The sequence below is a fragment of the Sceloporus occidentalis genome, unplaced genomic scaffold (assembly GCF_023333645.1).
Source record: "Sceloporus occidentalis isolate IW3139 unplaced genomic scaffold, rSceOcc1.0.p SCAF_6, whole genome shotgun sequence".
Lineage (NCBI taxonomy): Eukaryota > Metazoa > Chordata > Lepidosauria > Squamata > Phrynosomatidae > Sceloporus > Sceloporus occidentalis.
Window position 1 is genome coordinate 41,704,705 of NW_028316986.1, and position 14,672 is coordinate 41,719,376.

Below are 14,672 nucleotides of genomic sequence, written 5' to 3' on the forward strand. Positions count from 1 at the left end.
CTGGATCTAGCTTGGTAGGAATTCTACATAAGGAATGGGGGAAGGGGAAGAAGAGACAGGACTGTGTGCTGCTGTGGGGAGGTCTCTTGAAATTGTTCCTCTTTCAAGCAGTGATGGCTCTTTCCTGTTCATAGAATCATAGAATTGTAATAATAATAATAATAATAATAATAATAATAATAATAATAATAAAATATTATTTGTACTTTCCCACCTCTCTCAGGTACAGTCCCTTTTCACTCCAGATTGGGGCCAAGGCAGCCTCACCGGCAGCCCTGTGGCCCCAATCCAGAGTTTTTCAAGGCCATGGAGAAGCGGCAAAATGATGCTTCTCCCTGGTGCAGAAAAGGGTGTCCTTGGGGTTTCATGACCCCGGACACCCCAACAGCCATGCCCCTTTCTCCTTGGCATTGTTCCTGCAGCCGTTTGGTTGCTGTGGGAACGATACGCGTGGCAAAAAGGAGCTCCGTTTCAGAGCGCCTTCCCATGCTGCAGCCAGGTTGCCATAAGTGGCTTGGGGGAGCACGGAGACATCACACACGCATTATGCCATTTGGATGTAGCACATGCGTGATGTCGTCATGCACCCCGTGTGGACAGTGCCATGTAATTACGGTGCCATCCACAAGAACTAGGGTTATGGAGTGTGTGGTTGCCGCGCACTCCCTAACCTTAGAATTGGTGCTGGTACACCGCTTAATAGCGGTCTGTAATGTGCCTAAGATCTACTTAGCTGTGTTGGGACAACCTTAAGAGATTTTCACATAGGAAGCAAGGGTTAAAACCACTTGCTCCAAAAATCCTAGTATCCAATACCTTAAGAGTTTTGGCTCAGCATTTTCCCAGGGAGGGGTGCTTCAACCTCAGAAGCAAGTCTTTTGCATTGCAGCCACTCAAAGGCTTTTCTACTCTCTGTGCTAACATCCTTCCTTATCAGAGTACAAGCTTAGGTTCTGGAGTGGCGAAATTTTCAGGGTGCCTGGCCAGGATGTCACTAATAACTTCTCCCAACCCACAGATAAAAATAGAAATTAAGGGAAGCCACCCTCATATTCCCAGTCCTCATGACTTAGGCGGGTTACAGACCGCCTATTTGGGGCGGGCTGTACCCGCCCCTTTCCCCGGTGTATCGGGGCCTCAGTGGCCAGAACGGCAGCCGCTGAGGCCCCGATCCGCCGCTTTCCAGGCTGTTGGGAAGCGGCAAAACGCCGCTTCCCCGCAGCCTGAAAAGGGGAATCCTTGGGGCTTCAAGCCCCAAGGACACCCCACGGCGGCGGGGAGGGGGAGAAAGGGGCTGCTTGGCCCCTTTCTCCCTTGCTACGCTGGGTGCAGCCGTCTGAAGGCTGCACCCAGCGAAGCAAAGCGGCGCCGCAAACCAGGAAGGAGCTCCGAAACGGAGCTCCTTCCTGGTTCGCACTAAGGGCACCCTAGGCGCCCTGGCACGGAGCGAGGACATCACGTCCGCGCCGCCCCGTATAGAGGCAGCGCGGCCGTGACGTCCTCATGGTGGCGGCCGTCTGGAACAGCCGCTGTCATTTTTTACGCGCAGAGCGCATATTAGGGTTAGGGAGGTGCGGAAGCACCGCACCTCCCTAACCCTAGTACGCGCTCCGCGCGTACTTTCATGGCGGTGTGTAACCCACCCTTCTCTCACAAAAAATGGATACACACCTTTTCTTGCAAATTTTAGCTCTGAGTCTGAAAATCTCTGTTCTTTTAGCCTCCACATCCCCAAAACTGCACAGTCTGTGTGCACATCAGAATGTTCAAACCTCAGGGGTATAAATGCCTGCATTTTCCACCAGTTGTAGCAATGGGTCCTTCGGGGGGGGGGGGGGGGTTTAATTAGCTCAATACTCAAGGAGGTCACAAGGTTACGTTTTCAGGATATGAGCAGAGCAATGGAGGAGAGAGGGTCTTGGAGATGTCTCATTCACAGGGTCACCATGAGTTAGGATTGACTCAAGACAGTTAACAACAATAACAACAACAAGCAGGATACAGCAAGCCTGGATGGAACCTGGCCTACGTGTTGTCCGTGAAAGCCAAGACTGCTTGTGAACCTCAGCCTTGGACAACTGAAATAATAATTTTCTTCTGCAGGATCATACACATTGTTTTCCTAGTGCTGCAAGTCTCTGGGGAAGTCTCTGGGGAAAGACTAATTAGTGTCCTATTTTCCAAGACTTCTTGGAATATATTCAGCATGCATTTAGAGTCAGGTATACACAAATTTTGTAGGACAGGAATATTTCTAGGTCTGAATTCCTGCTGGTAAACTCTCCTGAGGGCAGTACAAAGACAGCTAGAATATTAATAAAGAAAAAGTAGAGTGAAAGCTTACTTCTGGTGTATCTTTGGGCATTCCTTTCAAGCAAAATATTGTTGAAGGTGGCTTGAACTTACTGCTGTAATTAAGGCAAACTTTATACCACAAAGTTAAATATGCAAACAATGGTTGTTTCTCACTGGAGCCCTTTAGTACTGCTGATAAATTGGTTTTCCTTTATTACTTGGAACTGGAACAAAAATAGTATTAACATACAGTATTTAATATAGTTTGTCTTTAAGAGCATCAGGCATAGAGCCAAACTTTGGAGTAGACAGCCGTTGGTTCCAGGTTTGACACAAGTAGGCAAATGTCAAATGTAGAACTTGGATAATTTCCTTTCCTTTCCTTTTTCTGTTTTCTTTTTTTGTTGAGACAACCGCTTTCAGAATATCCCAGCCAGAATGGCTAGCCTCTGGCTATGGTACTGGGGGGATTTTGGGAACTGGTGTCCATTTTAAAGTTCTGGTCCAATAGGTAAGAGGCAGGAGCTGGGATCACAATGCTGGAAGTCTGGCACCTGGGTACCAGAACAACAAGAACACTAAACTGACAGAGGCTGTTTCAGATAGGCCTATAAGAACATAAACAAAAATACTGTTAGGTGGAAACATTACTTGCAGTAATCTCATCGCCTTCATTTTTACAAGAATTATTATTTTTCCTGAAGTGCAGTAGAACCTTTGTCAGGCTCAAAGGGTAACTGAGGCCTGGTACATACGGCCAGTAAGTGGCTTACTGGGGCTGATACTAGGGTTAGGGACTGCGCGGCAACCACATGGTCCCTAATCCTAGTACAAACTGGCGCCATTACAATGGCAGTGTCCCGTGTACATGGGTGCTGCCATTGTGATGTAAGTGCCGTGTGGTGTCCGCACGGTGCTGCATGGAGCTTACATCACGAGTGCACCAATGGCGCACTTGCAACGTCACTGAGGCACCACAGCAAGATCCTGGAAATACCGGGTTCTTTTTGCTCTGCAGGGACAGCACGCTGTTTGGGGGCTGCGCTGTCCCTGCGAAGCAAAAATGAGCACTAGCAGGCCGCTGTTTCTCAGCAGTCTGTCCTGGGCCTCAAAGGGTAAGAGCAAAGCCTTTTTATTGATGACACCTGTGGTTAAATCATGTTAGTTTTTCTAGTTAAACCTTGTATGCAAGACTTATGCTACCAAGACCATAGAATCATAACTATTACATTGCTGTAGCTGTGTTCTCTCATCAATGTCATGGAACCTGGTGGTTGTTATCATGTGACTTCAAGTTGACTCTAACTTGTAGTGACCCTATCATAGGATTTTCTTAGCAAGATTTATTCTATGAAGTTTGTCAATGCTTTCCCCTTAGGCTGAGTGAGTGTGACTTGCCCAAGGTCACCCAATGCTTTCCCTGGCTGAGTAGAGATTTGAACCCTGATGTCCAGAACACCTGATGTCTAACACTTAAACCTATACATCATGCTGGCTCTCTTATGGAATCCTATGGGCTATATTAAAATCACACAATATTACTGATGGTACAGATTGCCTGTTGTGAGGATTTGCTATAGTCTGGTGGCTTGGGAACAATGTTGACAATGGCCCGAGACAGACGGGCTCTTTGTGGTGTGGTGGCAGCAATACTAGGGTTAGGGACTGTGCGGTAACTGCATGGTCCCTAACCCTAGTATGTGTGGGTGGCATAACAATAGCAGCATCCTGTGTACATGGGCGCCGCCATTGTGATGTAAGTGCTGCATGGCATCCGCATATTGCTTATGTCACAAGTGTGCCATTGGTGCACTCATGACATCCACCCTGCAGCGCAAAAAGAACCTAGTTTTTCCAGATTCTTTTTACTCCGTAGGGAAGCCGAGTGGTTTGGCGGCTGCGGCTTCCCTCCGGAGGGAATTAGGCTGCTGGCAGGCTGCCACTTTGGGGTGTTCTGAACCGCTCCAATGATTCCTAGTGCATGATTTCATTGGCTGTATTCACACTGTAGTAATAATCCAGTTTGAAACTACTAACTACCATGGCTCAATGCTGTGGAATCCTGAGGTTTGTAGATTGTTGTGGCACTAGAGCTCTGTGGCAGAAAATGCAAAATTGCTGACAAAACTACAGTTCCAGAATTCCATAGCAATAAGCCATGGTCGTTAAAGTGGCTTCAAAGTGGATTATTTCTGCAGCATGAATGTAACCTTACTGAAGTTCTGCTTAATAGATTCCAAAGAATATTGGAGTTTTCATTAATTATATTATAAAATATACTACGAAACTGAGGTTCCATAGACTGAAGCACTATTCATAGTTCAATGTACTAGAGCCCTGCTGATACATTGGATTTTCAAAGTAAACTAGATTTGGAATTAATCTTCATAGCACATAACACATATTAAATAGGATAGCACATTTTAGTCCAAGTTCTCCAGAGTCATGTTTTAGTGTAGAGTTTACAGAAAACTAGATATGCATTGGGATGGAAAAAGCCCCATGCTGTTTAAAGTAGCAAACTTAGATGCAGCAAAGCATAAGCTTCATATTCAGGTCAGGGGTCGATAGACCCTGCAATCAATGAGAAGGGGGTAGAGTACACCCCCTCCTCTTTGATCACATGATGGGGCAGCCTGTTCTGACCTCAGTAGAAGAGACAGTGTGCCTGGTAAGCTCTCACAGGGCCCCCCTGCCTGCTAGGAACTGGTGGCAGTGGTGGTGACACTGAGATGGGTGGGCCAGCGGGGCTGATGTGGTATTGGTCTGGTTGACCTGTGTGCACAACAATGCGGCATTGCATCAGATTTGGCCTGGTGCATGTGGTTGCCACCATGATTGGTCTGGAGCCAGTCCTGGGCATAATGCTCCAGACTGGTGCAGACTGAGTGGCCAGTGTAGACCCGCCTTAAGTAATCCTACTGTAGCTGTATGTGCTTCAACGTGGTGTAGTGATTTGAACATTGGACTATGACTCTGGAAATCAGAGTTCAAATTTGTATTCAGCCATGGAAAGCCACCTGGGTGACCTAGGGCGAGTCACTCAGTCTCAGAGGAAGGCAACGGCAAATCACCTCTGAACAAATCTTGCCAAGAAAACTCGATGTTAAGTTCGCCTTAGGGTTGTCATAAGTCAGAAATGACTTGAAGGCACACAAGAGCAGCACACACAGAGAAGACCAAAAGAAGAAAGGGAAAAGTACATTAGCCTGCCTTATTAGCTACACTGGCATGTTGGAAAAGCATAATCTCTAGGTTTTGCCACCAAAATGGAAATCATAAGAGAAATGGAAGCTGTTGAAAGAAAAAAAAAAACACTACATACCTTTTGAAAGAAACTTTCAAGTCATTTGTAAAAGATTCAAAATGTTTTTGTTTATTTATGCAAGACTTACCTGACCTGGTTGTTTCATTTCAAATGTGTATAATGTTGGTTGTGAATAAAAAGTTTGCTGAATGTTCGACCACTCTTCTTTTTTTGTGATGTAGAAGCCTATCCATATTCTTTCCATGTTCTTTCTTCCTCTGGTACCAAAGTTTCTGTTAAAGAAGTAAAGCCCAGGAACGCATCTACTTTGTTAACTGAGGAATACCTCTGTCTCCAAGACAGCCAAACTGGATTTACACAGTATTATGATTTTGCACTTTTAAAGCAGGGGATTTAGGGCATTACAAAATGTGAAGCCCAAAGTAAATCACTAATTAACACAACCTTACAAGAACAAGATGTCATTTTGTGTGGTCCCATAAAATGTTAGTCATAAAACAAATTCGGGAGATTCAGAATTGTTGTCTGTTACAAGTACACTGAACAAGAAACATGTTATTAAATGGAGGAGTGTTGCCTTCTTGCAAAGTTTTGCAGAGGTTTTTATTTTTTTAGATTTCAAGATTATGAGAAGAAAATTGGAAAAAAAAGTATATGAAACACCCAACAAAAGTAGCATAACAAAGGCAATAAGCTGTTGAAAGATACCAGATATATTTTTAGCACTTGCAATGAATGGAATAGAAGCCTGAATTGTAAAGCAAAGTATCTGTTTGAATAAAAGGTATGAGTAAGGGCCAAAGTAGATATGAGGTTAATCCCATATATTTATTTAGTGTGTACAGTTTTAAAACAAGTATGCTTTGGGAAGGCAATTAGCAGATCAAGACTGGTATGTTAAATCTCCCCTTTTTCTGTGGTTCTCGTGATGATTCCCCCTCCTAGTTACTTTTCATCCCTAGAGGAAGAGCAGATTTGCCAATGGAAGCTGTTCTGTCCTCCTCCCCCACCCCAAAAGGCTAGTTATGGGTGAGAGGGAAGAACTGCTGCAAGTCTGGGGGTGAGAGCTGTGGTTCAACACCTCTGAAGTGTGTCTTATTGTGAACTGCACATCCCAAAGGTCCTAAAGCATGTTTTGTTTTTCAGCTGCTATTGAAAACAGCTCCTCTTCTAGTTTGTCTTTGGTTGCATGTACTGGAAGCTGGGAATGGTATCTACAATATTGGTCTGTTCTATATAGAGTCTGGAGTTAATTGCTTGTGTGGTTTTTTTTTACGATGAGTTCACATTAAGTAAATAGCATTCATTCAGACTATACCAATGTAAGCTGCCTTGAACTAATCCAGATCAAACATAGTAAATCTGAAAGGGTGAATTTCCTTACTAGTATGAGGGAATTCATTTTGCTACTTATTGTGGCAGAAAAAACCCCACTTTTGCAAGTAATGTGATTGCAATGCTTCTCCTACAGATAATTGCCTTTGATGAATTAAAGACAGACTTCAAGAGTCCCATAGACCAGTGTAACCCTGCACATGCGGTAAGTTCTGATATACCAGTTTACAATAATTAAATTTTGATAGAAATGCTGAACTCTCAACATAAAATAAGGATGAAATACTGAATGAAGACTTAGGATTGCCTAAATTTAGTGTTTAGGATTTCATTTGAATATGTAAATATGCTAATCCTTGACTTAATTATTCTGCATCAGAGAGATGCTGCAATTAAAAGACACAAATTAAGGACTAGTTCACTTGACCCATAATGGACTGTGCTTTTGCAAGGCAAAGACAATGCAGAGTATATCCACACTGCACAATAAAACCACTTTGATCCCTCTTCAGTTGTCAAAGCTCCATCCTATGGAACCTTTTGATTTATATTTTAGTAAGGAGCTTGGAATTCTCTGCTAGAGTGCTATTGCTGAAGAGAGAACACTATATTATAGAATTCTAGATACCTCACCAAAATACAGTTCCCAGGATTCCATAGGGTAGAGCCATGACAGTCCAAGCAGTATTACTTTTGTGGTGGGGCCTGTAGGTACACCCTTAGATGACTCTGACCCGAAGCAGACGGGCCAAATAAAGTGGCTTCTGGATGTGCAGATGGTGCATCCCCCAGAGCATCCAGAAACTGCATAAGGTGGCCTTGGCCACCAGCAGAAAGAGTGAGGAAAGTCTGCTATTTGTCAGCAGCCATTCAGGGCTTTCAGAGTGGGCTGTCTGGTCACCGGAATCTCATGGTGATTGGGGCCAACCGGCGCTGGAGTGGCCAGAGGCTGGTCCAAGCCACTGATCTGCTTCACCCCTCTGTTACACTTTTCATAGGAATGCATCATCTCTGTAGGCAATAATATGTATGGAATAAAATTGGGTTGCATTTATCAAAAAGGAATTATGGCCCAAACTTAGAGTTTAAAAAGTACAGAAATCCTGACAGTAAGCCATTTTAGAGGCAAATGCCCTTTCCTGCTACAGGAGGAAATCTGATGCATCCTCTTCTGCTTTCAAACAAACCACAGTTCCCTATTATGTCCAAACTTGGATAAGTTTATAGTTTGCTGCAGGTTTTCCGGGATATGTGGCCATGTTCTGGAAGAATTTATTTCTGACATTTCGCCACATATCTTCCCTCTACGGCTAGCATCTTTCCTCTGAAGATGCCAGGAGGAACTTCCTGACAGTAAGGGCTGTTCGACAGTGGAACAAACTCCCTCGGAGTGTAGTGGAGTCTCCCTCCTTGGAGGTCTTCAAACAGAGGCTGGATGGCCATCTGTCGGGGATGCTTTGATTTGGATTTCCTGCATGGCAAGGGGTTGGACTGGATGGCCCTTGTGGTCTCTTCCAACTCTATGTTTCTATGATTCTATGATTCTATGGCAGGTTACAGACCGCCCATTTGGGGCGGGCTGCACCCGCCCCTTTCCCCGGTGTATCGGGGCCTCAGCGGCCAGAACGGCAGCTGCTGAGGCCCCAATCCGCCACTTTTCAGGCTGCGGGGAAGCAGCAAAATGCCACTTCCCCGCAGCCTGAAAAGGGGTGTCCCTGGGGCTTCAAGCCCCAAGGACACTCCGCGGCAGCGGGGAGGAGGAGAAAGGGGCCGCTTGGCCCCTTTCTCCTTTGGTCCGCTGGGCGCAGCAGTGTGAAGGCTGCGCCCAGCGGACCAAACCAGGAAGGAGCTCCAAAATGGAGCTCCTTCCTGCTCCGCGCTAAGGGCGCACTAAGTGCCCTGGCGCGGAGCAAGGACGTCACATCCGCGCCGCCCCATATAGAGGTGGCGCGATCGTGATGTCCTCATGGTGGTGGCCGTGTGGAACGGCCGCCGCCATTTTGTGCGTGCTCCGCGCATCCTAGGGTTGGGGGCATCCGGAAAGGATGCCCCTTTTTAACCCTAGCACGCACGGAGCGCATACTAAAGTACCCGTTTGTAACGGGCCTATGATTCTATGCAGAAACAATAAATTCTTCCAGAATATAGCCACGTAGCCCAGAAAACCCACAGCAAACTATAGACACCATCCATGAAAGCCTTTGACTTCACACTGGATAAATTTGTTTTATTTATGCTCTAACTAAAGGATAGAGAACCTTTACTTTACTTATGGTTCCCAAGACGAGATATATCTCATCTTCTCAAAGGGCATTTTCTGTCTTGGCCCTGCAGACCTGGAACTCCCTTCCTGACAACCTCCGCTCTGTCACCTCCCTTGACCAGTTCAGGAAGGAACTTAAGACCTATCTCTTCCAACAAGCTTTCCCCCATGTGTCTTGACATCTGTTTTCTCCCCCCTTATACAGTTGCTATTCGACTAGTTTGTTTCTCTGGTTTTATTTTTGGAAATTGTATATGTTTTATTGGGATGCTTTTTATGATGTTTTTAACTTGGTATGTTTTATATTGTATACTGTTGATGTATCCATGTTGTAACCCGCTTTGATCTTTGGAAAAGCGGGCTAGAAATAAACAGTGTTATTATTATTATTACTTCACCAGAACTCCAGCTAGTACTGAATTCTAGCCTAAAATATCTGGAAGACCAAAGGTCTCCCAAAGGATCAGAAAGCAGAGTTTGATCCTGACATGTTTGAGTTAAGCAGAGCTTAAACAATCCACATTCTTTCAAGCTGGGAAGTTATAGAGCACTGTAGCTTGTTTAGAAGTGGAAGCAGATGCTTTTGATTTCCTCTGGTACACTCCTCTTCTAGCAGTCACATCCAGTCTAGGGGAGAATGAGAGTGTAAACTGAAATCTTGCCCTGGTTAAGGCAAAACAGTGAAGCTTCTAAGTATACAAATGTGGCTTTCATCATGTCAACCCATTGTTTTTATCTATCCTAGTGTGTTCTTCTCTTGATTGGTAGTGGCTGCCATGTATATTAGACTGTGGTATTTATATAACCTGCCAATAGATATCATTTTAACTTGAGATTCTAGTTATTTTGTCTGCAAAGAGGCAAAATGCACTGAGCTGCAGCTCTTCCTCTGTAGGACAGGGGTGGGCTGGGGGGCTGTATGTAGCTCTTAATGGAAATGATTATGGAAGTTCCATTCAGAGTTATGGTCTTCATATGATCCCCTTCTATGTTACAGCTGCTCAAAAGATGTGGTGGGAAAAATCCACAACTCCCTCTTGTAAAGTAATTTCCTTTGCGATTGCATTGCAAAAACCTGTGACTAAGACTGTGGTTGTACACCTTGCTGTATTTAATTTTGATAATCTGTAATAACTGCTGTGCCATTTTCAAATAGGATTGCAGGAGGTATTATCTCCCTTGATGATTGCCTTTAACCAACCTCTTATCTTAGGGAACAATTTTTCCCTTTAAAGATTTCAAGCCTTGTAGAAATGAGTATATCTTTTCCCAGGCTGTGAGCTGGCCACTCAAGAGTGGCACTGTAGGTGTTCTGGTACTGTTTTGCCTCAGGCAGCAGACAGAACTTTTACAGTGTAAGACAAAGATAGTTGCTATAGCATATTGAATTAAACTTGCTTACAAATTGGAAAGATTTGCTTCGGATGCAGTAGTTAATATGTTCCATGGGTGTGAGGCACAAAAGTATGTTTATCAAAATAGAACCTGAAGGGAAGCTTTGTGCATCTAACCACAGCAGTGAGTGAAATGAAGCTCCCAGAATTAGCAGCTATATTACAAAGATTTGAACCTCTGTTTTTGTGGCAATGAACAAAAGTAAAGATGTGAAGGCCCAGAAGAAAAGGGTGACAAATAGTTTGGGGAAAAGTGGGGTGGTGGTGTTATTTTCCAAAACCTTTTTTTTTTCTCTTGATTTTTTAAAAAAATAGATTATGGAATCTTTTCATGCAGAATGATTAATAAAATGTTTAAGACAAGGTGGTCATATATTTACTGCTCCAAAATAATTTCTAAAAAACTATGTAAGAGGAGTATGTTTATGTTTATGCATACTGTCAGAACATTACAATTCCTGGTTTGGGTTTTTTTAAAAAACTAAATTCTTTGTATGGAAATGACTGTGTGGTGTCTTCTAGCTTCTTTAGAAAACTAGAGGAGACAAATAATTTTCTCTGTTTTATTAATTTTGATTTTCCTGTCCTTGTGTGTATGTGTGTGTGTGTGCATTCCACACATTTATAGTTCAGGTGTTCCTTACATTTCAGGAATGTGCAGTTCCATTTGTAGCAAAAAAATTTTTTAATAAGAAAGTAAGTTTAATTTGTAATTATATGACAAAATACATATTTTAATCTGTGAAGCAGGGTTAATATTTGATTCCCCCCCCCCCCCCCCCGAAAAAATTCATTTTCCCTTAAAGCCCATTGGGGGGAAAATGGATTATTTCAAGATTTGTCTTCAAAATTTTACTTCTTTAAAGATAAGCCTTAAGGATGCAGTTCCAAGTTCAGAGCAGCCAATCAAAGTGCCAAGCCCTGCCCACACTTCACCCTTAGCCAGCCAGTTGGACTCTCCACTTCTTTAGATACACAGCTGGGAAGAGAGACCTATTCTTGGAAAGACTCTTGCCACCACCAACTCTAGGAAAATTCATGGCAGCTGGCAAGATGAGCAACCCAGGCAGAGATCACCAGGTTGTACATATGCCTGGCCACTATCTTGGAGATCACTTAACCCTACCACTGACTACAACCCCCAACCACATGTAGCCAAGAGACCACACTTTGCCCACCTCTGATCTAGGGCCACAAGATCCCCCCTCTCTGAAGTCAGGGGGACATTTTTTATGGTTTCTGTCACTCTGCAGTTGGCCACTCCTGAGTCATTGCATTGCACTGTAGCTAAAGCTGTTGAATTAACTACATTTGAGGGTGAATCTCCTTCAGTGTTATTGAAGATAATTTGCCCGTGTTATGTACAGTATGGCTGTGGCTAATGCATTACTAAATCAGGAAGCAGTGAGCACAGATGAGATGTTATGGATGGCATTTCATTAGTAGTGAAACTCTGCTGAAGTTAGTTAAAGTCAGTGTAGACTGAGTTTACTCTTTTCCAGAAATACTTTACTTAACTTTCAAAGGTCATAAATTGTACATTTTCTGTCTGTTTTGTTCCCCTCACCCCATTTACAGAGAGAGCGGCTGAGGAATATTGAGAGAATTTGCTTTCTTCTGAGAAAGGTAAGGAAGTGCTCTGTGATGTTTGAAGGAATTGGAACCATTAAATTTGTGGTACTAGAAATAGCAGAAACCTTTCCTAAGGTCTCTAGTCTGTTGACTTTAATGAAAAAGTGATAATGGAAGAGTGGAAATTGGAATGGAGATGGCCTTTGAATGAAAGAGAAAGCTAATTGTAAGGGACTTCCAACCAGTCAATAATATCCTGAAAAGAAATGAACTTTTAAGAACATCACCTGGTTCAGTTTAATAGCCTCATTTCTTAATGATTTTTCTAGATGATTTTTGGAGGCATTACTTGTGTCAAACATATGACCTTATACCTTTGTACATAAGCCTTTTTTTTACATTTATAACTATGTAATGATAATTTGACAAATGGCACACATCTTATTATGAAACTAATCTTTGACCTTCAACTATTTCACCAGCTGAACAGGCAAACAAATGGTTGACAAAAAATTATGGCCCCAGAGAGGCATGTGGTCCTGTACTTTCTGTTTGTGAAACTACCTGTGCAATAAATAATCCAGCCCTCCCTAAACTTGGTGCCTCCAAATCTGTTGGACTAGTATTCTCATCAAACTGCAAGCAGCATGGCCTTTCCCTTTTGTTGGTCTTTTGGGTGTTCAGATTCAATACACGGAAAGGTATCAGGTTGGAAAAGATTGCCCTGGTGATTTTTTAATAACTAGATATCTGAGTATTGGCTCTCACAGTGACTTCATATCTTTGTAAGTGCTGTGGGAAACATATAACATTAGGGTTTTCCAAAGCAAACATGTTGTACATAGACTCCATGCATGTACATGCTATTTGCTTGCTGCTGGAAAAAACTGGCATTAACATTTTACTTTTTTGTCATACAGTAGCAACTGGTGGTTTCCAGGTTACTGGGGTGGTAAATCCTTTCTGGTTTTTAGGCTGAACTAACAGATTCATAGTCTCACTGACATAGGAGCCACTACCCACAACTGTTGTGGCTACTGTAATTTTCAGGGCTACCCTTAGTCTATTCATATTGAGATATGTCTCATTCCCCCTGTTCCCCGATTTTCACACTACCTTTCTGGTTTCTTCTTCCATACATACCAAATAGCTGTATTAATCAGCAGCAGTAATGCAGACATTCATAGGTAAATAAAGATCAATACTTTTCATTGGCACCCAAATACTAACAGCACATTATGGTCTACTTGACCAGCTTAACCTGAAGACCACCAATTGTTTAATAATCTGGTTTAATTCTTAGGCCCCATTCCCACTGGCAGATTTTCCCTGGAAGGAACTGGGCAGATTCATGGGAGGGGGGGGGCTCCCGAATCTCCTCGTTAGCAAGTGCCCACTACAAATCAGGGGCATTTTAACCCGAATGTCCTCTTGGGGAAATCAGGTTTAACATGAAGGTGCCTGCTGTCAATCATGCGATCGTCATAGGTGACGTTTCCAGCACTCATTGGGGCATCGGAAGTGTGTTTCCCCCTCCTTTTTTTTTTTTAAAAAAAAGACCAGGCATCAATATGTGTACATTTTGTTAAATTTAAAAACCGTGTGTGTGTGTGTGTGTGTGTGTTGTGGGCATTTGGGTCAGTGCAGGTTATGATCTGCCCTTGGCCCCATTTTCAATCCCAAAATTCAAGCTAATGCCATCTCTGCATCCTGTATCCCTCTCCTTGCCACCCCAGAATGCCTCATACGCATGTAATAATAGTAATAATAATAATAATAATAATAATAATAATAATAATAAATTCCTCACCTCAGAATGCTAGAAAAGGATGCCATGCCATGCATTCTTTAGGCTACCCCTGAATTCCTTAGAGACAGTAGCAAAAGCATGTATCAATTTGCCAAATTGGAAAGATAAACTTTTGTAACATTTGAATTGTAGCATTCATTCGCAAAGGAAAAAAAGTTTTTTTGCATAGTACTCTTTGCAACATTTCCCCTTTGCTGGAAGCGAGGAAATGAAAGGGAAAGTGGACAAGTAGCTAGCCACGTTCTATCTATATATCTACCTGAAGCAAAAAAACATACACATTTTTTGCCAAAAATAATTTTAAAAAATAAAAAAGGGGGGGGAAGGTGCCTGATGGGAGCTCCGTTCATGCCCTGCCTTTGACCTGAACTGAACTGACCCTTTTCCTCCTGCTTACATTCTCTTCAGAAGAGGTTTGCCATTGCCTTCCACTGAGGCTGAGAGAGAGTGACCTGTCAGTTCCAACTAAAGTAGACCCATGAAATCAATTGGAAATAAAAGGGAAATGCAGCGCAGGCATTCTGACTGTAGCATCTGCATATAACACTAATAATAATAATAGTAATAATAATAATAATAAAGGATCTTAAGTTCCAGGAGCAAGAGGAATGGGGAATATTTCCTCCTACTTAGGGCCTTAGAAGCAGCCTCTTATAAGCCACATGATATTACTATTTTTCTCTTAAGATTATCAACACCCACACTGTTAAGAGGGAAAGGGAGTGAGAAAGACAG

At 43.1% G+C, this 14,672-nt stretch overlaps 1 protein-coding gene across 2 annotated transcripts in view; it reads left to right on the top strand.

Moving 5' to 3' along the window:
• Positions 1–14,672, top strand: part of LOC149310661 (protein cornichon homolog 3-like) — a 98,402-nt gene that overhangs the window by 33,343 nt on the left and 50,387 nt on the right. The window contains exons 2-3 of one of the 2 annotated variants that reach the window (XM_089529411.1): positions 7,035–7,103; positions 12,134–12,181. In XM_089529411.1, coding sequence (XP_089385537.1) covers positions 7,035–7,103; positions 12,134–12,181 — 117 coding nt within the window. The remainder of the gene's footprint in view (positions 1–7,034; positions 7,104–12,133; positions 12,182–14,672) is intronic. The other variant, XM_089529412.1, reaches the window with a different exon arrangement.